This window comes from Natrix helvetica, assembly GCF_964273705.1.
Source record: "Natrix helvetica genome assembly, chromosome: W".
NCBI lineage: Eukaryota > Metazoa > Chordata > Lepidosauria > Squamata > Natricidae > Natrix > Natrix helvetica.
The window spans coordinates 76,183,312-76,207,864 of record NC_138555.1 but is presented as its reverse complement, the minus strand read 5'-3'; the positions used below and the strand labels follow the sequence as shown (position 1 = coordinate 76,207,864).

At 45.4% G+C, this 24,553-nt stretch overlaps 1 protein-coding gene across 2 annotated transcripts in view; it reads left to right on the top strand.

The window, feature by feature from the left end:
* Window positions 1–24,553, top strand: part of LOC309400706 (rho guanine nucleotide exchange factor 15-like) — a 97,143-nt gene that overhangs the window by 50,086 nt on the left and 22,504 nt on the right. For both annotated transcript variants that reach the window (XR_014176694.1, XM_081969338.1), the window contains exons 2-7: window positions 1,281–1,717; window positions 7,061–7,900; window positions 10,116–10,176; window positions 14,126–14,181; window positions 19,120–19,352; window positions 24,407–24,553. The exon at window positions 24,407–24,553 is cut by the window's right edge and continues 14 nt beyond it. Coding sequence is in view for 1 of the 2 variants with exons in the window: in XM_081969338.1 (XP_081825464.1) it covers window positions 1,330–1,717; window positions 7,061–7,900; window positions 10,116–10,176; window positions 14,126–14,181; window positions 19,120–19,352; window positions 24,407–24,553 (1,725 nt within the window). In the remaining variant the exon portion in view is untranslated. The remainder of the gene's footprint in view (window positions 1–1,280; window positions 1,718–7,060; window positions 7,901–10,115; window positions 10,177–14,125; window positions 14,182–19,119; window positions 19,353–24,406) is intronic.

Here is a 24,553-nt window from a genome sequence, read left to right as displayed (position 1 = left end):
TACTGCCGTAAATTCTACTGTACAGCGCAGTGGAGTTGTCATGGTAATGGCTTCACAGTACTCCACAGGGGGCTCCCTCTGTTAAGGGGGAAAATCCAACATTAGAAATTGCGTTTGGTCTGGACATCGTTATCCGGGTATAAATAAATACCAGGATAACACCGGGTTATCAGCTGTGGTAGTAATAAATATAAATCATTATTCAGCTCAACAATTTAAATAGCAATTTAAAAGGCAGTCTTTTAAAGAACAGACTATCGTCTTTAGGTGGAAGGTAATTGAAATTAGTAGAGAGGGAGAAAAACCGACAAACTAAAAGACAGTTGTAAAAAACACTTTTGGAAAAGCCCTTTCGTGGCTTTTAGAAAGGAATTCACAGAACTGGAGCGTCACTGAAAAAGCCCCGTCTCGTCCCTGTATAGAATAATACATCTAAATCGTTTCTCCAAAAAAACTGAGAAGGATGTAGGCTACTTCTTTATTTTTTCTTGTGGCTTTTATGTTGCCTTTTTTTTTTAATGTGAGAAGAAGTACACAAAAAATGCATGCTAAAACTATTGCAAAGTAGCCTAAAGCACAGATAAGCGTCGGGCCGAAACTAGAAGGTTCAAATCCACTCTAAAGTTTGCAAACTCTGACTTTGGGCCAATCTCTCCCTCCCTTCCGTCCTTCAGGGAGGAAGGTTTCACCCTCCCTGAGGCTTAAGGGGAGCCTGGGAGGGCAAGAAATGGGCTCCCGGAAGTTCTGGAAGTCTGGAAATGGGCCTGTTTCCAGCATCCGGAGGGGCTCCGGAGCATGGGGGAGGCTGTTTTCCTGCCTCCGGAGCCTGGGGAGGGCGAAAAGAGCTCCCCCCACCGTGGTGCAGAAGGCTGAGTAGGCCGCGTGGGGGGGAGTCACATGTGCGGGGGACGGCCGCATTGCATTGTGGGTAGGGGCATGCGTGCGCACATTGTAGTCTTAAGTTGAGGACTCCCTGCACATATGTAATATGGCCATTACAAGGAACATTACGGGTCTCCAATGTCATAAAATAACATCCCCCTTCCTTTCGGCACAGCACATAGAATTCAATTACAGTACAGTACTCTTAATTTTAACCTCCTCCACATATATACGTATATTTATAGTCATATTTATATTTGTATTTTATCTGTTATTTGTTGTGTGGACTGTACACCGCCCCGAGTCCCTTTTTGGGAGAGGGGGCGGTTTAGAAATGCGAAGAATAAATAAATAAATAAATTAACAATATTGCCATTTTTTTTCTCCTTCCCCTGCAGGAAATGAAGCCACAGAGGAGCTATTCCAGATGACCTTCCTGGAGTGAAGATGTCCTCCTCAGACCCGCTGCCTCCCGCCACGCCTCCCTCTCAGAAACCCACTCGCATTATCAAGCCACGTCCGCCCACCAGGCCGCGTCCTTACCTGCCTCCCAGGCCGGACTCCGCCAAGCTGCTCCAGGTTCCCACCCCTCCTTTGCCGCTGGAGAAGGACGGGCGCTCTCTGGCCACCAAACACCCAGGCGGCACATCTCACTCCTTGCACAAGCTGCAGAAATCTGGCGCCGTTCGCAAGATCGTGGTACACTTCGATCAAACGAGTCCGCCGGAGAAAGAGGAAGCGGGAAAAATTGTCCAATCGCTGCCTTCCAGCTGCCAGCAAGATGAGAAAAAGGAAGGAAAAGCCATTGGAGAGAAAGAGATCCTGGATCGGTTGGGTAAGTAGGCCAGCTTTGACTAGGGTTCAAGAAAGTAGAGTTTGCTATGATCCTTTGGATGGCTCCATGCATCCTAGTAGATTCCTTCTAGATCAGGCTTAAAGTCATCCAGCTGGCTTTCACGCTTAACGTTCTTAGGCTGCTCCAAAAAGTACGAAGCAGAATCCTGGTCCCGAGAAAACCCATTTCATTAAACAAATGTGAATTCCTCTCATTCCCATTCAGCAAAGGCCTGGCAAACAGTATTTCAAAGGAATATTTATGACTACAGACATTATCTATCTTGGAAAGCTGCCATGTAAATATTTTCCAAGTTAGGTGCTATGCAAGGAAAGACTGGGCACTGAGTCTCTGAGATTCACGGACAGATCTTCACACTCCTGAAATGAATCTAATGACCGAACGGTCGAATTGTTTCCTGCAAAAGCCCACTCCCCTTTAGGACTCTTCATTTATTTCCTATGGGAGGTGCCATTCACTGTCCACCTGTGGCTTTACTCCCAAGTCGACCCTGCCGTGTGCTGAGGCCGCGCGATCCCCTTTGGTGACCTTTCTAACAAGCAAAGTCAACGGGGAAGCCTTTGGTTCGCTTAACGATCGTGTTATTCATTTTAACACCTGCCGCGATTCACTTAAGAAAAGCGGCCGGAAAGAATAAAAATGGAAGTTGGAAATAAAAAGAGATAAAAGAAGAGTAGAAAATATGTTAAGAGAGAGAGTTATGTAAACAATATGATAGTTGTTAGTAATATGATGATGAGATTATGCTTAATGTTACTATTATATTATTTGAAGATATGTTAAAAGGGGGGGGAAATGAATAGGTTTACTATGCTCAACTGTTTAAAGGTTCCCCTCGCAAATATGTACTAGTCATTCCTGACTCTAGGGGGCAGTGCTCATCTCCGTTTCAAAGCCAAAGAGCCAGTGCTGTCCGAAGACATCTCCGTGGTCATGTGGCCGGCATGACTAAATGCCGAAGGCGCACGGAACGCTGTTCCCTTCCCACCAAAGGTGGTTCCTATTTTTCTACTTGCATTTTTACGTGTTTTCGAACTGCTAGGTTGGCAGAAGCTGGGACAAGTAACGGGAGCTCACTCCGATACGTGGCACTAGGGATTCAAACCACACAATTGCCGACCTTTCTGATCGACAAATTCAGCGTCTTAGCCACCGTGTCTGTTTAATACACCATAATTGTAAGATTAGAGAATGAATATCAATGTAGTTGATCAATTTATATTTAAATATCAATTTAAATATCAATTTAAATATGAGCCAGCAGTGTGCAGCAGCTGCCAAAAAAGCCAACACAGTCCTAGGCTGCATCAACAGAGGGATAGAATCAAGATCACGTGAAGTGTTAATACCACTTTATAATGCCTTGGTAAGGCCACACTTGGAATACTGCCGGCCGTCTTGAAAGAGGCGGTGGTGAGGCCCCTACTCAAGAAGCCTTCCCTGGACCCAGCTAATTTAGTTAATTGGTGGATTCCCTGGACCCAGCTAATTTAGTTAATTGGTGGTTAATTGGTGGTGAGGCCTCTACTCAAGAAGCCTTCCCTGGACCCAGCTAATTTAGTTAATTACCATCCCGTCTCCAACCTTTCCTTTTTGGCGAAGGTTGTAGAGAGTGTGGTGGCGCAACAGTTCCCACGGCACCTGGAAGAAATTGATTATCTGGATCCGCGCCAGTCCGGCTTCCGGCCCGGTCACAGCACGGAGACGGCTTTGGTCGCGTTGGTGGATGATCTCTGGAGGGCCAGAGATGGGGGTTGCTCCTCCATCTTGGTCCTGTTAGCTCTCTCGGCGGCTTTCGATACCATCGACCATGGTATCCTATTGCGTCGCCTGGAGGGGCTGGGGGTGAGGGGCACCGTTCTGCGGTGGTTCTCCTCCTACCTCTCTGGTCGAACACAATGTGTGTTGACAGGGGGGCAGAGGTCGAGCCTGAGGCCGCTCACTTGTGGGGTGCCGCAGGGGTCGGTCCTCTCGCCTCCTGTTCAACACATACATGAAGCCACTGGGCGAGATCATTCGTGGGTTCGGGGTAGATTACCATCTGTACGCTGATGACACGCAGCTGTACATCTCTACCCCGGACCACCCCAACGATGCCGTCGAAGTGATGTCCCGATGTCTGGAAGCCGTTCGGATCTGGATGGGAGGTAACAGACTCAAACTCAACCCGTCCAAGACGGAGTGGCTGTGGCTACCGGCACCCCGGTTCAACCAGTTACGTCCATCACTGGCCATTGGGGGCGAACAGCTGGCCCCCATGGATCGGGCACGCAATTTGGGTGTCCTCCTGGATACCCGGCTGTCAATGGATGACCATGTGACAGCCGTGGCAAGGGGGGCGTTTCACCAGGTTCGCCTGGTGCGCCAATTGCGTCCCCTATTGGACCGGAACGCCCTCTGCACAGTCACCCATGCACTTGTGATGTCTCGACTGGACTACTGTAATGCTCTCTACATGGGGCTCCCCTTGAGATGCACCCGAAGGCTGCAGCTGGTTCAGAATGTGGCCGCACGGACAATTGTGGGAGCTACTAGATACTCCCACGTAACACCTTTGCTGCGCGGGCTGCACTGGCTACCTGTGGCTTTCCGGGTGCGTTTCAAGGTGTTGGTTATCATCTTTAAAGCACTCCATGGCACAGGACCTAGTTATCTGCGGGATCGTATCCTGCCCCATACATCCCTTCGGCCGATTCGCTCTTACAGAGAGGGACTCCTCCGGGTGCCGTCCACTAGGCAATGCCAGCGGGCGACGCCCAGGAGTAGGGCCTTCTCTGTGATGGGCCCGACCCTCTGGAATGACCTCCCCCCAGATATCAGGACTACCACTGACCTCCGCTCCTTCCGTAAGAAGCTAAAAACCCACCTGTTCAATTTAGCCGGCCTGGCCTAATTCCCAATTTTAGTCCCTCAAGCCTGCATTTTTAAGTTTTTTAGGGGTATGCTTTTTAGTTGCTTTTAATTCTTACTTTTCTGTACAGCTGTATCAGGTTTAATTCGTTTTTAAGGGGATAGGATATTTATCTTTTGTATTTGTTTTAATGAGACGCCTGTACACCGCCCCGAGTCCCTTCGGGGAGAGGGGGCGGTCTATAAATCCTGGAAAATAAATAAATAAAATAAATAAATACGGCATTCAGTTCTGGTCGCCACGATGTAAAAAAGATGTGGAGACTCTAGAAAGAGTGCAGAGAAGAGTAACAAAGATGATTAGGGGACTGGAGACTAAAACATGAAGAACGGTTGCAGGAACTGGGTATGTTTAGCTTAAGAGAAAGAAGGACTAGGGGAGACATAATAGCATTGTTCCAATATCTCAGGGGTTGCCACAAAGAAGAAGGAGTCAAACTATTCTCCAAGGCACCTGAGGGCAGAACCAGAAGCAATGGGTGGAAACTAATCAAGGAGAGAAGCAACTTAGAACTGAAGAGAAATTTCCTGACAGTTAGAACAATTAATCAGTGGAACAGAAGTTGCCTCCAGAAGTTGTGAATGCCCCAACACTGGAAGTCTTTAAGAAGATGTTGGATAGCCATTTGTCTGGAACGGTATAGGGTTTCCTGCCTAGGCAGGGGGTTGGACTAGAAGACCTCCAAGGTCCCTTCCAACTCTACTATTGTATTGTATTGTAGTGAAGTATTTTGTAAATTCCGATGGTTATTGCACAGAGATATTCAGGTACCCAGACGACACACTGTTTAAGAAAAGATGGAATGTTCATATTTTAAAAAATAAAATAGAAACTTTTTATTAAAAAAAAAAGAAGTGGCTGGAAAGTCGTGAAATGGGGCAAAACTCGCTTAACGGTTTTTTCACTTAGCAACATAAACTTTGGGCTCAGTTGTGGCGAATGCCTTTAAAAAAAATGCGAGCCCACTGACTGGCAAAGGTGGGCTCAGCATAAACTCCAACTTCGCAGCAGTTTGCAAGAGAGAAAGTGTTCAGTTCTGCGCTCTGTGGGTTTCCATCAGTGAAGTAGAAATACCGTATTTTTCAGAGTATAAGACGCACCTTTTTCCCTCAAGAAAGAGGGTGAAAATCTGGGTGCGTCTTATACACTGAATACAGCATTTTTTGCCTCCTGAAACCCCGCCCCCTTCACCAAAATGGCCGTGCATAGCCTTTAGGAGGCTTCCAGAGTGCTCCTGGGGACGTTTTGTGCTCAATTTTGCCCACCCAGCCCCCAGCAGCACTCTATAAGCCTCCTAAAGGTTATGCATGCCCTATTTTTGGACAAAAAATGGGTCCGTTTTTGCAAAAAAAACTGGATTTTTTTGCTCGTTTTTGGGACCCCCACCCTCTAGGAACACTCTACAAGCCTCCTAAAGGCTATGCATGCCTCTTTTTAAAAAAAAAAGGGAGTTCTGCAGAGTGCAAAAAAAAATTTTTTTTTGAATTTGCCTCTTCAAAGCCTTGGTGTGTCTTATACTCCCAAAAATATGGTAAACGGCTTATTTCTGAGTTTTATCCTGGTTCCATCAAGGCTAGAAAAACGGCACTTATAATAACTGGAATTTGGGGGGGGGGTTGCTTGAATTTGTGAACCGCGGAAGTCATGAAATGTTTTCTTGTCCTGTGCTCTTACCTGCCGCAAACCAGAAGTTTTCTTCTCCTTCATTCAGTAGATAGTGAGGTCTAATGGTTAAGGTACCAGGCTAGAAAGCCAAGAGATTGTGAGTTCAAGTCCCACCTTAGTCGTGAAAACCAGCTGTCCTTAGCCAATCAACCGGGAAACTGTGAGTTCTAGTCCCGCCCTATGCACAAAAGCTGGCTGGTTGACTTTGGACCAATCACCACGGGGCTGGGAGTTCTAGTCCTGCCTTAAGTATGAAAGTCGGCCGAGCGACCTTAGGTCTATCCCCAGGAGTTTGTGAGTTCTAGTCCCGCTCTAGGCACAAAAGCCGGCTGGGTAACTATGGGCTAAGTCAAGTCTTTGTCTTCGCCCAGGGGCTGGCAAACTGCGGCTCTGGAGCCGCATGTGGCTCTTTTATCCCTTTGCTGTGGCTCCCTTTGGCCGGTCAGCTCCACAATTGATAGGGCTTTCAGTTACGACAGGTAGAGGAAAAAGGATGCTGCGCTAGGAGGACACTCTATGGTGGAGGAACCGGACTTCTGGTTGGCTCCAGAATTGAATGGGAGGCTTCCAGTTAGGACCTTTGTGATTCTTTGAGTGTTTGAGGTTGCCGACCCCTGCCTTAGCCCAAGCCACCTCACAGGGTTGCTGTTGTAGGGGAAATAGGAATTGTAAAAGCAGTTAAAGTGGGGCATAAATAAAGAAATAAAGCAAATAACAATTCTCTCTCTTCCTCTGCTTCCTCTCAGATCTTTGCAAGGAAAACGAGCCATCTGTATTATCGGAGGTGGAGCAAAACGGGCTGGATTTTCCCACGTCCTGTCCATCCGGCTGCCCCTGCCTTTGCCATCAACAGAACCCGGGCATGGTCTTAGTTTGGGTCCCCGCAACATCCCGGCTGCAGGAGACAGAGAACGGGCTGGCTTCAGACCTCTCATCCTCCGCCGACGAAGGGGGAGCCTTTTTCCAAAAATCCCTAGGAATCAGTGCCTCGCCTGCTCAGCCTTCCTCCACCGCAGCGGGCAGGGTCCTGAAATCTCGCCGCTCGTCCCGAAGCAAAAAGCCCCTCGACTCCCCGCCGTCCACCAACGGGCACCCCGAAGGGGGTGTCGTGCTGACCAGCTACCGTTCCACAGCCGAGCCCCTTCCCTTACGCTGCCCGCCGTTGATGCCCAAGCCGCCCCGTCGCAACAAAGGAGGGGGCTCCATCTCTCTGGATGGCGAACTCCTACCCCCGGCCATCCCACCCAAAGCCCCCATGAAACCTCCTCGCAGCTCTTTGGGGTCCTCGGCTCGCCGGAGTTCCCTCCAATACCCACTGGAGATGAATCACCTTCCTGGCCGGGTCTCTCCTTTTGCTGTCGGGGAAGGCTTTCTCATGCTGCCTCCCCCCACTCAGCCACCCCCACCTCCCCCAACTTCCCAGACCCCTCCGCCCCTGCCCACTTCTCAGGCTCGCCCCCAGATGTGCACAGCCCCCCCTCCGCCCTCCCAGCCCCCACCCCTGCTGCCTCAGGGTCTCCCTCCTCCGCCAACTCAGCCGCCTCCACCTCTGGAAGGTTCACCTCTGAGTGACAGCCCTTGTCAAGGTACCATTTGCATCCTCTTGGGGTAAAACTGTATCTCCCAACCTCAACCCCTTTAAGGTGTGTGGACTTCAACTCCCAGAATTCCCCCAGCCGGTTTTGCTGGCTGTGGAATTCTGGGAGTTGAAGTCTACACATCTTAATGTCGTTGAAACAGAAACTTTGTGGTAGCTGGCTTAGAATTCTGGGAGTTGAAGTCCATACATGTTAATATGGTTGAAATTGAGAAACGTGGTAGCTAATTGTGGAATTCTTGGAATTGAAGTCCATCCATGTTAATATGGTTGAAATTGGGAAACATTGTGGTAGCTGGTTGTGGAATTCTGGGAATTGAAGTCCATCCATGTTAATATAGTTGAAATTGAGAAACGTTGGGATAGCTAGTTGTGGAATTCTGGGAATTGAAGTCCATCCTTGTTAATATGGTTGAAATTGAGAAACGTTGAGGTAGCTAGTTGTGGAATTCTGGGAGTTGAAGTCCACACTTCTTAATATAGTTGAAATTGGGAAATTTTGTGGTAGCTGATTGTGGAATTCTGGGAATTGAACTCCACACAGCTTAACATAGTTGAAACATAAACTTTGTGGTTGCTGGCTTGGAATTCTGGGAGTTGAAGTCCACACTTCTTAATGTAGTTGAAACTGAGAGGTTTTGTGGTCATTGATTGTAGAATTCTGGGAGTTGAAGTCCACACATCTTAACATAGTTGAAAGTGAATAGCTTTGTGGTGAAAGGGCAGGGAAGAACACTTTCATGTTTTTCTTAGCTAAGGGGCTACTCAGAGGGGCTGGATTTCAAAACCAGAGGGGGCATTTTTGGCTGGGGTGGGCAAGGAGCACCAGAGACCGTTCAGTTGAAAAAGTACAAAGTTTGAAATGTCCTTTTTTTCAAATGCAGCAGCTCAGTTTTTCTGCTTGGAAGGCTTTCCCGTTTCCCCCAATATTTCTCCCTCAGCAGCCCGTTGTGGACTAGAAACTGAGCACTGAAAATGAAATGTGTTTTGACTCAAAACATTTGTTACAGGGCAAAGGTCTTGTTTTCTAGATCTCCAGGAAAGTTTCACCATCTCTGATCCGATTGGAGAGGGATATATATCTGTTCCCTCTCTTACTGACAATGGGGCTTGGCTCATTTACTTTGAGTTGCACATAGTCCTCGACATACGACCATCTTGGAGCCTGCCTCTTATAGTCGCAAGTCCAGTTTTCAGCAAAGAAAACCCATTGTAAAATGTGATCCTATGACCACGAGACACTGCAAATGACTGTCAATAGAAGCCAGTTGTTGAACACCCAAACTACATTGTTGTGGCCCGGCAGCGGCCAGTGGAGCTGGCAGCAGATTCGGACAGAGAGGAGGTTGGGGAGGAACATGGGCCAGTCTTGGAGTCTGGGGAAGGCTCTGATGAGGGCTCTGTGTCGGAGGCAGAGAGGAGGCCAGGGCCGTATGCCAGTTATCAGCTACCTTTGCAGTCAGACATCAGTGAGGCAGAAGAACAGATGGAGCCTGTTCCCAGTGTGCGCATGCGCAGAGTTGCCAAACGAAGGGAACAGCTAAGGAACAAGGGTCGACTTGGGAGTAAGGCCACAGATGGACGGCGAATGGCCCCTCCCGGGGGGGAATAAAAGAGGAGCGAAAGGGGAGTGGAGTTTGCAGGAGACAATTCGTCCATTCCTGTATTCTTGCCAAGTATTGCGACGTCTAAAAGATACAGGCCTGGCCACTCTCCAAGTCTGATAAAAGTCGGTAATTGTGAACTGTCTTGAAAGACTGTGGGAGAGGAAAGACTTTGCTGGAGAGGAATTCACTGTAATTTAAATAAAAGGGGTTTATCGGGACGAGGACTCGGCTTCATGCTGCTGGGAAAGCCTAGGTCAGAACATACATGTTCATGCTGGGGACTTCAGAAATGGGTCATAAGCACCCCTGGGGACGTGCATGGTAAATTCCAAGGGTTGCTACACAATCGGTTGTAAGTCTAAGACCCCCCCCCCCGTGTTTGATTCACACGTGATGCTTTCCAGAAGTGTTACACTGTAGCTCCCATCCTCTCAATCCAAACCGAAAACAGAGGCAGATGCTTTCTGTGTTACAGCAGTGCTGAAGTCGTCCCCAGTGTCCCTAATCTGTGCTTGTCTGTATTATAAACTTAAATGTCCTTTTCTGTTAGCCCATTCCTGATGATTCACTTGAGTCTGCAAACTTTTCCCTCTACAGATGGCTGTGAAAATGAAGAGAGCAGTTTCAGCGAGTCGGAGACGGACAAATCAGACAACAGGTGTGTGTTCCTTCCCTGACATTTCTAAGGGAGAGATTTACCTGGGCGTGCAAACCAGGTGTCAATTTAGCCTTTGAAGAGGATTACATAGGTAGTCCTTGACTTACAACACTTCTAGTGACCATTCAAAGTTAGAACCGCACCAGGGGGGGTATTCACTTACTTTCCCTACAGGTTCACAAATGTGAGCATACGCACTAGGCCAGGGATGGCGAACCTATGGCACCCATGCCACAGGTGGCAGGCGGAGCCATTTGTCAGGGCACGCGAGGCGCTGCCCTGTCAGCTGGCCAGCTGAGTTCACCCTTTTTTAAAGCCATTTTTTGCCATCCCCAGACTCCAGAGACTGTATAGGAGCCAGGGGAGCTTCCCTGAAGCCTCCGGAGCGCAAAAAACTGGCCGTACGGGCAAACCGGAAGTTCGGGAATGGACTTCCTGTTTGCTCGGAGGGTCGTTTTGACTGCTCCGGAGGCTTCAGGAAAGCCTCCTGAAGGTCCCTGAAGCCTTCGGACTGCTCAAAACGACCCTCCGAGCAAACCGAAAGTGACTTCCGGTTTGCTTGGAGGGTCGTTTTGACTGCTCTTGAGGGTTCAGAGAAGCCTCCTGAAGGTCCCTGAAGCCTTTGGGGCACTTAAAAAGACCCTCCGAGCAAACCGGAAGTGCTCGGAGGGTCGTTTTGACTGCTTCGGAGGCTTCAGGGAAGCCCCCTAAAGGTCCGTGAAGCCTCCGGGGGGTTTCCGTGGGGGCAGGCTGTTTTTGTCCTCCCCATGCTCCTATAAAGCCTCTGGAGCCTGAGGAGGGTGAAAAAATGATGCAAAAATGGGGAGGGCGCGCCTGTAGTGCGTGCATGCACACTGGGGGGGTTGCGCATTGCATTATGGGTGCCTGCAAACGACCCCCCTGTGCTCCCCCCACTTATGGCACGTGAGCCAAAAAAGATTTGCCATCGCTGCACTAGGCCTTCCACGCATGCGCTTTGGCTTGAAAACGTGCCTAAATAGGATGGCAATAGATTTCCATGACTGTGAACCACTCCGAACTGGCTGCATGCCACCTCTGAACTGCACTGAAGAAAGTGACGTAACAGCCGCATTCGCCACTGTTACAGCATCCCCACGGTCACATGATCAAACCTCAGACCCTTGGCAACTGATTCACATTTATGACAATTGCAGTGTCCTGGGGCCATTGTGTCCTTTTGACAAGCAATGTCAATGGAGAGGCCAGACTCACCTAACAGCCGCGTTACTAATATAGCAACTGTAGGGATTCACTTAACAACTGTGGCCAGAAAGGTTGTAAAATGGAAGAAAACTCAGTTAATAACTATCTCAGTTAGCAATTTGGGGGCTCAATTATGGTCCTATTACCTGTATTGTATCTCGATAGTGTCTAGTGCTCATTATCAAGGATCAAAGGATTTATTCCTTCTGAACAAGGAGAAAATGTTGTAAAAGCTGATTTTAGCTAGTGCACCTATGCCTTTTGTTCAACAATTTTGCTTGCTGCTGTTGTGAGAAGTTGCTGCACATTGCTCCATATATATTGCTAAAACTCTCATGTCTAATTGTCTGTAACCTTCAGTTGGGCAAACCAGGGCATCGTAGGGCAATACTTTTTCAATCAAGGCACCTCAAGTGGTCTAACTTACAGAATGCAACCACAATCTGGGATCCATGACTCCTGTGAGATTGAAATGTGGCAAAATTTCAGTGCTACCTCAATCAGCCATGGTGAAGTGATCATCCTTTCCATCGCTCCCTGACAGCTTCCTTTAAAGGAAAGTCAATGGGGAAGCCAGCTGGAAATTGGAAGTCGTTCCTGCTGCCGCTGCCTTTCTGCCTGCCCAGGGTCTTTCTGTCATTCTCACCCATAAATCCTGTGGGATTGAAATTTGGCAAAGACATGGCTGCTTCAGTGCTACCATGCCACCACACTGCTGTGCTAGCCGTGGTGACGTGATTGTTAATTTCCCCCACCCTCTGCCAGATTTCTGCAAGGAAAGTCCATGGGGAAGCCAGCAGGAAGTCAGAAGTCAGTCCCACTGCTGTTTTGGCTGCTTGTGGTCAGTCTTGTTTCTCTGTTTTAGTAAGAAAATATCTTTGAAATGACCCAATGAGGCATGAGTTGCCTACTTTTAGCAAAATTCTGAGCTTGTTAGAATGGATAGGCCAAGCCTCTCAGCCCATTTCTCCCACAGGAAGTGCCACTGTTCAGCGATCAGCTCTTCGGCACCCTGAAATATAATCTGTCAGTTATTCATTGTATTCTTCTTAAATAACTGATTTATACAGACTGAGAGAAAGTTATATTTTAAAAAAAGAGGTTTCCAAAAGTCTTCAAGAATATGGATTTTGATTATTGTTTGTTTGACACAAGACTAGGGGATTAGATATTTAATTAATTATTTGAAAAGGATTTCCATTAGAGAAAGAATATTCTTTAATCATTGATGTCAAACAAGACATACGAATTGAGTACCATATTTTTCAGAGTATAAGACACTCCGAAGTATAAGACACACCTAGCTTTTGGGGAGGAAAACAAGAAAAAAAATCTGCCTCTGCCTCCCAGCAATTTGCCTCCTTGCAGAAAATAGCAAACAGCCAGTTTCAGTTTCACCACAGACTGAACAGCACAAACAGCTGATTGTTGGTTGGATTGGCCTCCTGACGATCAGCTGTTTTAGGCTGCAGGGATTGCCATAGTCTATTGCCACCTCCCCCTGTCCCATTTTCAGCCTCCGCATTCCCCATTTTCGGTCTCCGTACACCCCTTTTTCTACCCATTCCTGGGGGCAATAATTTTGGCGCAGATGCCAAAAATGGGATACGGAGGCAGAAAATGGGGCGCATGGAGGCAGCAATAGGCAATGGCAATCCCTGCAGCCTGAAACAGCTCATTGTCAGGAGGCCGATCCAACCGACAATCAGCTGCTTGTGCTCATCAGGCTGTGAAGCCAAAACTGAAACAGGCTGTTTGCTGCAAGGAGGCAGATTGCTGGGAGGCAGAGTCCAAAGGGCCGGCGGGTGAGTGGGGCTACATTTGGTGTATAAGACGCACCCACATTTTCAACCTCTTTCAGGGGCGGAAAAGGTGCCTCCTATACTCCGAAAAATACGGTAGTTATGAAGAAAGTAATTTGATGAGAAAGGAAAACCCAGAGACGGAATAGAGCCTCTTTTCCTGAATTTGTGGTTTTTTTGAACATCTCTATTTCTGTATTCTGAGTTGATGGGTTTTTCTAGACCAGGGGTGTCCAAACTTGGGAACTTTAAGACTTGTGGACTTCAACAGTCTTAAAGTTCCCAAGTTTGGACACCCCTGGTCTAGACCATTAGCAACAACAACAAAAATCTTCCCGGTGACATCAAAATTAAAAATTGGGGGAGGGGGGGGGGGAGAACCAAGAGGTTTATCCTATATTCAAGGTTCTCCATTTGATGCTAGATAAAAAAAAGATATTTTTGTTTCTCCAACATTGCTCCAAACGTAGCATGCAGGGTGGGCTGTGACCCCATAGCTAACATTATGGCCAGTTCGGAGAACCTCCTAATCCCACCCCACCCCTGCCAGCCCCTCCCAGGAGTCTCCACGCAGCACATTTTGTATTTGAGGTAAGGGCAGGGCCTGCACAGAGGCGCGGGGAAACGGGCCTATTTTCGGCCTCTGGAGCTTGGGGGAAGCAGTTTTCGCCCATCCAGAGGCTCGAAGAAAGCCTCCAAAGCCAGGGGAAGGCGAAAATGCCCCCCCCCCCCAAATGTGGTGCAGGAGGCTGACTAGGCCACGCCCACCATGGCCCCGCACAACCAGACAGAGAACCCGTTGCTGAAATTTTTGAAGCCCACCCCGGGTTAACGAATCTTCTTAGCAAATCCACAACTGCAGAGTTCTTGCGTTCATAGGATTGCTTACCATTGGCTTTTTCTGCTTTGCTCCTATATCACAGGCATTCTTCGGGGCTATCTTCCAAGAGTCCGGACTGGGGGCTTTGCCTGCAGGACGGTAAGTGGACAGCACGTGTTTTTTTTTTTAAAATTAAATTGAGAGCAAAGACAAACCCAGGAAAAAGTGACTCAGTTCAAGTTACGGAACAGCCCCTTCTTAATACAATACAATAGCAGAGTTGGAAGGGACCTTGGAGGTCTTCTAGTCCAACCCCCTGCCTAGGCAGGAAACCCTATACCGTTTCAGACAAATGGCTATCCAACATCTTCTTAAAGACTTCCAGTGTTGGGGCATTCACAACTTCTGGAGGCAACTTCTGTTCCACTGATTAATTGTTCTCAATGTCAGGAAGTTTCTCCTCCGTTTTAAGTTGCTTCTCTCCTTGATTAGTTTCCACCCATTGCTTCTTGTTCTGTCCACAGGTGCCTTGGAGAATAGCTTGACTCCCTCTTCTTTGTGGCAACCCCTGAGATATTGGAACACTGCTATCATGTCTCCCCTAGTCCTTCTTTCTATTAAACTAAACATACCCAGTTCCTGCAACCGTTCTTCATATGTTTTAGTCTCCAGTCCCCTAATCCTCTTTGTTGCTCTTCTCTGCACTCTTTCTAGAGTCTCCACATCTTTTCTACATCGTGGCGACCAAAACTGAATGCAGGATTCCAAGTGTGGCCTTACCAAGGCATTATAAAGTGGTATTAACACTTCACGTGATCTTGATTCTATCCCTCTGTTGATGCAGCCTAGAACTGTGTTGGCTTTTTTGGCAGCTGCTGCACACTGCTGGCTCATATTTAAATGGTTGTCCACTAGGACTCCAAGATCCCTCTCACAGTTACTACTGTTGAGCAAGGAACCACCTATTCTGTACCTGTGCATTTTGTTTTTGTTGCCTAAACATAGAACTTTACTCTTTTCACCATTGAATTTCATTTTGTTAGATAGTGCCCAATGTTCAAGTTTGTCAAGATCCTTCTGTATCTTTAGCCTATCTTCTGGAGTGTTGGCTATTCCTGCCAGCTTGGTGTCATCGGCAAATTTGATGAGTTCCCCATTTATTCCCTCATCCAGATCATTGATGAAGATGTTGAAGAGTACTGGGCCCAAAACAGAGCCTTGGGGTACTCCACTGCATACTTCCCTCCATGTAGATGCAGTTCCATTGAGGACTACACTTTTCAAATCCCATGTGAAATTCTCTCCCATATCCCAAAGCAGCGTTTGTCCTACTTCGAAGATCGATCAGAATAGAGCTGGGAGGGTCCTTGGAGGTCTTATAGTCTGACCCCCTGCTCAAGCAGGAGACCCTGTACAGTTTCAAACAGCCTAACTTAAAAACCTCCAGTGAGGAAGCACCCACAAATTCTGGAGGCAACTTCTGTTCCACTGGTTATTTGTCCTCACTGTTAGGAAGTTTCTCCTCAATTCCAGGCTGCTTCTCTCCTTGATAAGTTTCCACCTGTTGTTTCTTGTCTTCTGGCACTTTCAACTCTGGGAGTTGAAGTCCGCAAATCCTAAACGTTGACGAAGTTGAGAAACGCTGCCCTGGAGGCATAGTTCGCTGCTGAGGTGGTTTAAAAGCTCTGATTAGGGCGCCTGCCTCATTGCTAAATCCTTGTGCTACCATTCCCTAGTAGTTACTCATCCGGATTTCCTTCTTTAGGTTTTCAAAGTTCACTTACACAGGGTCTACATAGGTGTGGAGACCATGTGCTGGAGACATTCCTAGGAACTCACTATTCCAGTGTTTCTCGACCTCGGCCATTTTAACCTGTGTGGACTTCAACCCCCAGAATTCCACACTCAGTTACCCACCAAGTTTCTCAGTTTCAACTACTTTTAAGATGTATGGACTTCAACTCCCAGAATTCCAAGCCAGCTACCACAAAGTTTCTGTTTCAACTCTGTTAAGATGTGTGGATTTCAACTCCCAGAATTCCACAATCATTGATCACAAAGTTTCTCAGTTTCAACTACTTTTAAGATGTATGAACTTCAACTCCCAGAATTCCAAGCCAGCCACCACAAAGTTTCTGTTTCAACTCTGTTAAGATGTGTGGATTTCAACTCCCAGAATTCCACAATCATTCATCACAAAGTTTCTCAGTTTCAACTACGTTGAGATGTATGAACTTCAACTCCCAGAATTCCAAGCCAGCCACCACAAAGTTTCTGTTTCAATTCGGTTAAGATGCGTGGATTTCAACTCCCAGAATTCCACAATCAGTCACCACAAAGTTTCTCAGTTTCAACTACTTTTAAGATGTATGAACTTCAACTCCCAGAATTCCAAGCCAGCCACCACAAAGTTTCTGTTTCAACTCTGTTAAGATGTATGGACTTCAACTCCCAGAATTCCAAGTCAGCTACCACAAAGTTTCTGTTTCAACTCTGTTAAGATGTGTGGATTTCAACTCCCAGAATTCCACAATCATTGATCACAAAGTTTCTCAGTTTCAACTACTTTTAAGATGTATGAACTTCAACTCCCAGAATTCCAAGCCAGCCACCACAAAGTTTCTGTTTCAACTCTGTTAAGATGTGTGGATTTCAACTCCCAGAATTCCACAATCATTCATCACAAAGTTTCTCAGTTTCAACTACGTTGAGATGTATGAACTTCAACTCCCAGAATTCCAAGCCAGCCACCACAAAGTTTCTGTTTCAATTCGGTTAAGATGCGTGGATTTCAACTCCCAGAATTCCACAATCAGTCACCACAAAGTTTCTCAGTTTCAACTACTTTTAAGATGTGTGAACTTCAATTCCCAGAATTCCAAGCCAGCCACCACAAAGTTTCTGTTTCAACTCTGTTAAGATGTATGGACTTCAACTCCCAGAATTCCAAGCCAGCCACCACAAAGTTTCTGTTTCAACTCTGTTAAGATGTATGGACTTCAACTCCCAGAATTCCAAGCCAGCCACCACAAAGTTTCTGTTTCAACTCTGTTAAGATGTATGGACTTCAACTCCCAGAATTCCAAGCCAGCCACCACAAAGTTTCTGTTTCAACTCTGTTAAGATGCGTGGGCTTCAACTCCCAGAATTCCACAGCCAGCAAAACTGGGTGGGGGAATTCTGGGAGTTAAAGTCCACACATCTTAAAATGGCTGAGGTCATTGCAAACACTGCACTGTGCCCTTTCCTTCACACAACTTAAAATAGTTTTTTTCAGGTACACTTATAATATTTAACAGGAAGCTGATAGCTTTCTGAGAACTCTGGGGCAAAACCTGGATGATTGAAACCTTGAAGGATTTTTTTTTTAAATGACATGTAGATAGTCTTCGACTTAACAACCATTCGTTTAATGGCGGTTCAAAGCACTTTTGGTTGTGATGAGAGGAGTCGGGATATAAATAGTAAAGGACTTTTAGCTAATTACAATAGCAACAAGGAAAAGTTAATGGATATTATTTAATAATATATACATGCTCTGGTATTGGTAAAAGCAACTTGGATATAATATTCTAAACAGCGGGGGGGGGGGGGGAAAGCTTAGAATCTTTATGAATTGATTTTTACTCAGAATATGTCATAAAACTGTAATGTTTTTGGAGGATTTTTGAAATAGCTAGCAAGTGCCATTATGTGGTTGTGTTTTTAAGTATGAATAAGTTCAGGCAGAAGCACCTTCAAATAATTCTGGTCAAATGAGAATTGTGATATATTGATGGTAAGATATATAAAGATTTTTGATTTAAAGTGTATAATCTATGACGAACTACAAGTAACGACTATGGAAGAAATGCACCAAAGTTATTTGCAACCGATCGACACGCTTTCCGCAAGATGTATTGAAGGGGGGAAAAAAAGTTACAACAGCACTGAGAAAAGTGTCCTATTTTTCACACAACCTTTGCTGCATCCCCATGTGATCAAAACGCGATCGACATTTGGATGCTTGGCAACAGGTTCATATTTGTGACGGTTGTAAGTCCCAGTGTCATGTGATCCCCTCTTGTGACCTTCTGACAAGCAAAGTCAATGGGGAAGCCAGATTCACCGAACAACTGTGTCGCTAATTTAGCAACTACAACAGAGGTGGGATTCATTTACTGTTACTGCCGGTTCGCCCAGCACTGGGAATATGGGTTGCAGCCGGTACACCGTGGTACGGACGTACCGGTGACTGCCGGGAGCACCCGGTACCGTTCCGGTACAGTGCTCCGGAGGGCCCACCTGCCTCCCCGCCCTCCTTACCTGTATTTGAGCTCTTCGGCGCTTCTGCATGACGCTCCACTGAGCAGCTGGAGCGTCGCGGAGGTGTCGCAGGAGGTAAGGATGCATCCGTGCACTGCGCACGTTCATGTGGAGGACACCAGGCCTTGTTGCACTGTACTAGTTGCACCAGGATCCGGAACCCACCACTGGCAGGCATGCATGCTTCGACTGGACATGTAGACTGGTTCAAAACTCACTTCACAACTCTCCGTCAGGCCTGCAGCCATCTTTTCTTTTGGATCTTTGGCCTGCCATTTTTTTCTATTATTCTACTATGCATTTTCTATTGTGGGAAAATGAGAGGGGGGATTGTAAGGAGTTACATACTATGTAGCCATAACAACATTCTTTCTAGAAAGCCAAGGTCATCCTTTGTCTCTGCATCTCTGCACCTGACCGGAGCTGGATGGGTGGAATTGCCAGCACGGCAGTGGGAGATTGGACCATGGGATGGACTTGTGGGTGTGGGGGCAAGATCTTGAACTTTCAACTAGGTGGGGAAAACCGGGAAGCCTTCAGATTTGGGTTTTCCCAGATGTGCTAACATGGCTCTCTTAATAAATAGGAATTTTGTGCAATACTTTGCCTTGGATTCTGATTTACTTTTGGATGCCATTTGTAACGCTGACACTCTCCTCCTTAGCAAAAGAAATTTAGGGTTCAATTGCAGTTGCAAGTCGAGGACAATCGTCGTTCATTTAGTCATGGCCCGTTATTCCCTCACCGAAGTTCATTGTGTTGTGTCTTTCTCTGCCTTCCATTGTCTCGCAGAGCCTTTGTATCAAACCTATCGCGAGGCTGTCATCTCCAAGGAGATCAAGCGGCAAACGGTGCCACGCAACAGCAGTTTCAGCAGCTCGGACTACGGAGCCCCTTCTCCCGGGGAAGGGTCAACGGGACCCCAGGGCCCCGTCCCTCATAGCACCCTTTGGCAGGAGCTGCCGGCGGTGCGAGAAAGTGGCGTTTTGGAAAACATCAGCCCAGAAGAGAGGAAAATGCAAGAGGTGAGTCTAACGGAACTTAGGTAAGGAAGACGTTTCTCACCAGACAGAATTAAAGGTGCCCGAAATTGGCATCAGGACCATTCCATCTCAAGTGGTCTGATTTCAGAAAAGTGCCCAACAAGTTTGATGTGGGTAAAGGAATGGATAACATTAAGACATTCTAGATTATTGACTGTAGGAGGACATGATTTGCTGTTGGGATGGCAGGCTTTCTGATGGTACAAGGGAACTAAAACGTTGGGGTATTTTAGAAGACGTTACACATGTGAGGCTTTGTTATTCAATTGGGAGAAGATTAAACGGCAACACTATTTTTAAAATCCCAGCCTGGTTATCAAGTATTGAAGCTTTTTCATATCCAATAGCATACAAAAAGGAACAAACAGTTAGCTATGGTGAAATATTGAATGCAAACTTAAATTTGCATGAACTTAATTCTGTGCAAGAACTGGAAAAGGAAGATATTTAAGATGAACTGGTTTTCATAGGTGCAAATACATTCTAGATATGATAAAGATTTCAAAATAGAAGGTTTCCATGATAAAGTGACTGAGTTAGATAAAATTTTGATAGGTACTTGTTAAGTAATGAAGCTCCTCATTAGAAGAGCGAGTATGCAGAGAAGCGTAATGAGATATGGTAGAACACGCACAAACCAGCATACAGAGACACTGAATAGTATAAAAATGTAGTAGTTTACTATGTAGAAATATAGAAGTATTCAGAGTCCGGTTAACAGTCAAAGTCATACATGGTTTAGTAATTCAGTTATCAATATTCTCAGTTTAACTCACAAAGTAGCTAACAGTAGCAAGACTCAGTAACTCACGAGCAGTATCAACAGTATCCACGATCAGCATCTAACAAAACAGAGAGCTAACAGCCATTCTGGCTCCCTCTTATAGCTGCTTGAGGTAACAAACCAATTACATCTCTGAATCATTTAAAGTAACAGTAAAGTAATCATAGCTTATATACATTGCCAATGTATATTCTTTACATTGTATGTAAAGAAAATTTGTATAAGATGTTTTATAGATGGCACCTATCCCCGACGAGAATAGCAAGAATGTTCAAGAATAAATCGACCATCACAGATTTTGATGAAATGTGGTGAGAACATTGGTAAAGTGTTACAGAGTTTCCAGGAGGTCTTTTTTTTTTTCCATAAAAGCGGGCTGAAAATGCCCTATTTTTGGCCTTTTTACAAAAACCTTCAACTTTACACTCAATTTGCGAACTTTGGGAAAGCGGTAGGAGAATGAAATTTTACATTCGAAAACCTTGGGTTGCTAAGTTATTGCGCGCAAAGTTTCACCTGTCTCATACCTTCCCTTCCAGAGAAATAAAAAAAGGCAAACTTTAATATTTTTTTTCCGAGCTGCTGTCATTTTTGGCTAACTTTGGTCCAACTTATCTAGATGGCGATCGCTCATGAGAATGTTTTTATTATTTTCTTTAATGTGCTCTGTTTCCCCTAAAATAAGATCTCCCCGGATAATAAGTCCAATCGGGCTTCGGAGCGCATGCGCTAAAATAAGATCTCCCCTGAAAATAAGCCCTCCCCCAAAATATTGAAACGCATGCGCGGCCGTCCCTGCCATTTCCTTTGGTTGCTTGCCACGCAAACAAAATGAAATGAAAAGGCGAGGCGAGGCCGGAGGGGAGGGAAGGGAGGGGGGAACATGCCCCATGCACTCCATATGCCCTTACCTAACAGTCACTCCCGCAACTCTAGCCACCGCGCCCCTTCTGTCTCACTAATGGCCGCCACAAAAAGAGGGGCAGGTCCAGCGACGCGCAACATAGCAGCAGCCATGAGGTGACCACGTTCACCGCCTCCTGCACCTCAACTACAGCTATAATTGCCTTTGCTCAATACTGGAAACAAACTACTACTCCCCCGGAAGAATTAATGATTAAAAAAAACACTGGACTGCACAGAGATGGACAAATTAACTCTAAAATTAAAAGATAAAGAGGTATCGGAATATTACGAAATTTCATCAAAATCCGTGATGGTTGAGCAGGGAGCTCTAGACCACTTGACATGGATTGACCCTTCAGAAATTTTCCTGGCAAAAGATACAGGTTGATAATGAATGTTGATAATTAAAAACTTAGTTAATTTTGGGTGACTAACAAGTAGGATTTTCTAGATGTTTTTAGATTTTTTTTTAAATGTGTATTCGTTAACAAATAATTCATTATGATAATAATAATAATGAAATAATAATTTCAACTAGTAAAAACAATTTGGATATAAACTACAAATTGGGACCTGGGAAAAAGATTTATCAATCTTACTAATAAATTTTTGTTTAGATTTTGTTATAAAGATGTAATCTTTCTCGGGTACTTATCAACTCTACTAACACATTTTTGTTTAGATTTTATTATTAAGATGTAATCTTTCTTGGGTCAGATGAGAGGAGATGTGATATGAATAGTAAAAAATGTTTAGGTAACTATAATAACCACCAGGAAATGTTAATGGATAATGTTTAATGTTTTCTACATGTGTTGGCATTTGTAAAAGTAATTAGATATAAGCCTTGAACAGTGAGTTGGGGGGGAAAAAAGGAATATGTTATTAAAGGGTAATTATTGGAGGTTTATTGAAATAGCTAACGAATGCCAGTAGGTGGTTGTGTCTTTAAATACAAATGATTCTAGATAAAAACACGTTTAAACAATTCTAGTCAAATGAGAATGATGGTACTTTGATAGCAAAATACATAAAGGTTTTTGATTTAAAATGTACAATTCAATATGAAGGAATTATAAATAATGATTGTCGTAGTAACGCACGAAATCTATTTGTAACCAATCGACACGCTTTCTACAAGATGTAATGAAGGATGATTCTTTTGTGTGTGTGTGTTTTTGTTTAATTAAAACAATAAAAAAATTTCAAAAAAAAAAAGAAACTTTCCTGGCAGCCAGAACAATTCATCGGTGGAACGACTTCCCTCTAGATGTCGCGGGTACTCCAACACTGGAGGTTTTTAAGAAGAGAGTGGACAACCACTTGTCAGAAACGGCACGGGGTTTCTTGTCTCTGCAGGGGGTTGGACTAGAAGACCTCCAAGGTCCTTTCCAACTCTGTTATTCTGCTTCGAGAACGATCAAAACATGCAGAGTTTTGTTGAACACTCTAAGGAGTTGTGTTGGCGGGGTTCTCCCCCCGCTCCCCCCTAGAAAATGAGATCATTTTAAGTTGAGAGTCATCTTTATTTGCAGCTTGGGACTGGGTGTTTCACGCCTGAATTATGATCCGAGCTATATCCACAGATTAATATTACTTTTCCAACTCACGTGGCACTAGGGAGACAGAGTATCCTAATGGTGGGTGAATTTTGTGCTGATATAAGTGTGTACGAACTTTCCGTGTGTACGTCAGTGGATTCTGATTCCCCCCACCCTCCAATAAGACAAGACATAATTGTAAATTGTGTTTTTAGCGATGGAATAAAGCAAAATAAGAGCCACTCCCAAGCACAGATATGTCCTGGTGACTTTTTTTTTTTACCCCTGCTGTATCTTCATGATGCAGAATACATCTTGTTCCAGCTGTTGCCAGCATTGTGTTGTCTCCTTTCGGCAGCCAACAAGTTGTTGCAATGTTCCCAGGGGTGAAATCTGACTCATCGACTACAGGTAGTTCTCGACTCACAATCGGTTGTTTAACAACCCATTGGCGCTACAGTGACCTCAGAAATAAGTGAGTTTTATGCCCTGTAAAACACTCCTAACTGTCGGAAAATGTTGCGCTGCTCTCTTTTCCCCACATGTTAGATACTTGCCAATCGACTCACATTTTTAACAGATTTAACAGAGTTGGAAGGGACCTTGTAGGTCATATAGTCCAACCCCCCCCACACACACACTCCTAAGCGGGAAACCCTCCACAGTTTCTGACAGATGGCAGTCCGGTCTCTTCTTGAAAGCCTCCAGTGATGAAGCTCCCACATTTGCAACCAGTTGCAGCATCCAGGGATCACATTTGCAATGGTTTTCGTCAGTTTTCGGCAAAAGATGCCCATTTGGGAGAGTGAATTCGCTTAATGACCACATGATCGGCTTAACAACTGCTTTTAAAAATTGGGGGGGGGGGGGAAATCAGGTCTGGTCATGTGGATGTCTTCACTTATGACCAGAACAACTTAACAATAACAATTCTGCTCATAGTTGTGATCATAAGTCAAGGCCTGTCAGAGTTTGTTGCATATAATTCAAATCCAGAAAGCACAGACAGATAACTGATGCAGCTGGATTCATTAACTTCTTTATATACATAAGAATAGATGAATAAGTGTACAATACCAACAGGTGGTTCTAACAAGTAAACAGAAAGCAGGAGAGTTACAGGCAAACACAAGCAGTTAGATTCATTTCAGCAGACCAGAAGGACTGCTAGTTTACTTCACAGAGCAGCAGACTGCTTAAGTTTCTGTTTCAATTCTCTGCACAGACTCAGTTCTGTTTAAGTTCCCATTGGCTGACTTAGTTGCTATGCATATTCATCGGCTGACCTTGTTCCCATGTCTCTCCCAGTCATGAATATTTTAACAAGGCCTGCTCGAATTGTATTGCAAATAGTAGATCACCATTCTGAAGGGATGGGCTCTAAGCCTCACTCTGTCCATTTATCTGGTAAAGATTCCTGTGGCCTATTCTTTAAGAGATATAAGATAAAGTTGGGAGAACATATATTAGGTGGCAGAAAAATGGAACCCAGTAAAGCGAAAAGTATTTTTGGAAAAAAGACAGAGGATTTGACAGACCCGTGAGTGGAGATAATGATTGGGTTGAATATGAGGACCCATGGGAGGCAAGTTAAAAAGAGAGGAAGTGAAACTTCCAAAAGGGCGAGAGATGATGGATAGAAAAAGATCTTTCTAACAAGATTGGCGGTACTGAGAATTTATTTAGAGTAAGAAATTAGAAACGGGGGGAACATTGTTATATATATTTTTGCATAACACTTTTAAAGTGAATGTTAAGAGGTTACTCATTGTGCCTTCTTTGTGGGTCTGGACCTCTGGGACCAGAGTCTCTTTGAGGTGGTGACCTCTGAAGCTTCCTACCTACGCTCGCTTGCCCTTCTGATCGAGCACTTCATGGAGTCTCGGGAACTGGCTGGCACCATCCTTCTGCGCGAGCACCGGATTCTCTTCTCCAACATACGCAAAGTCCAG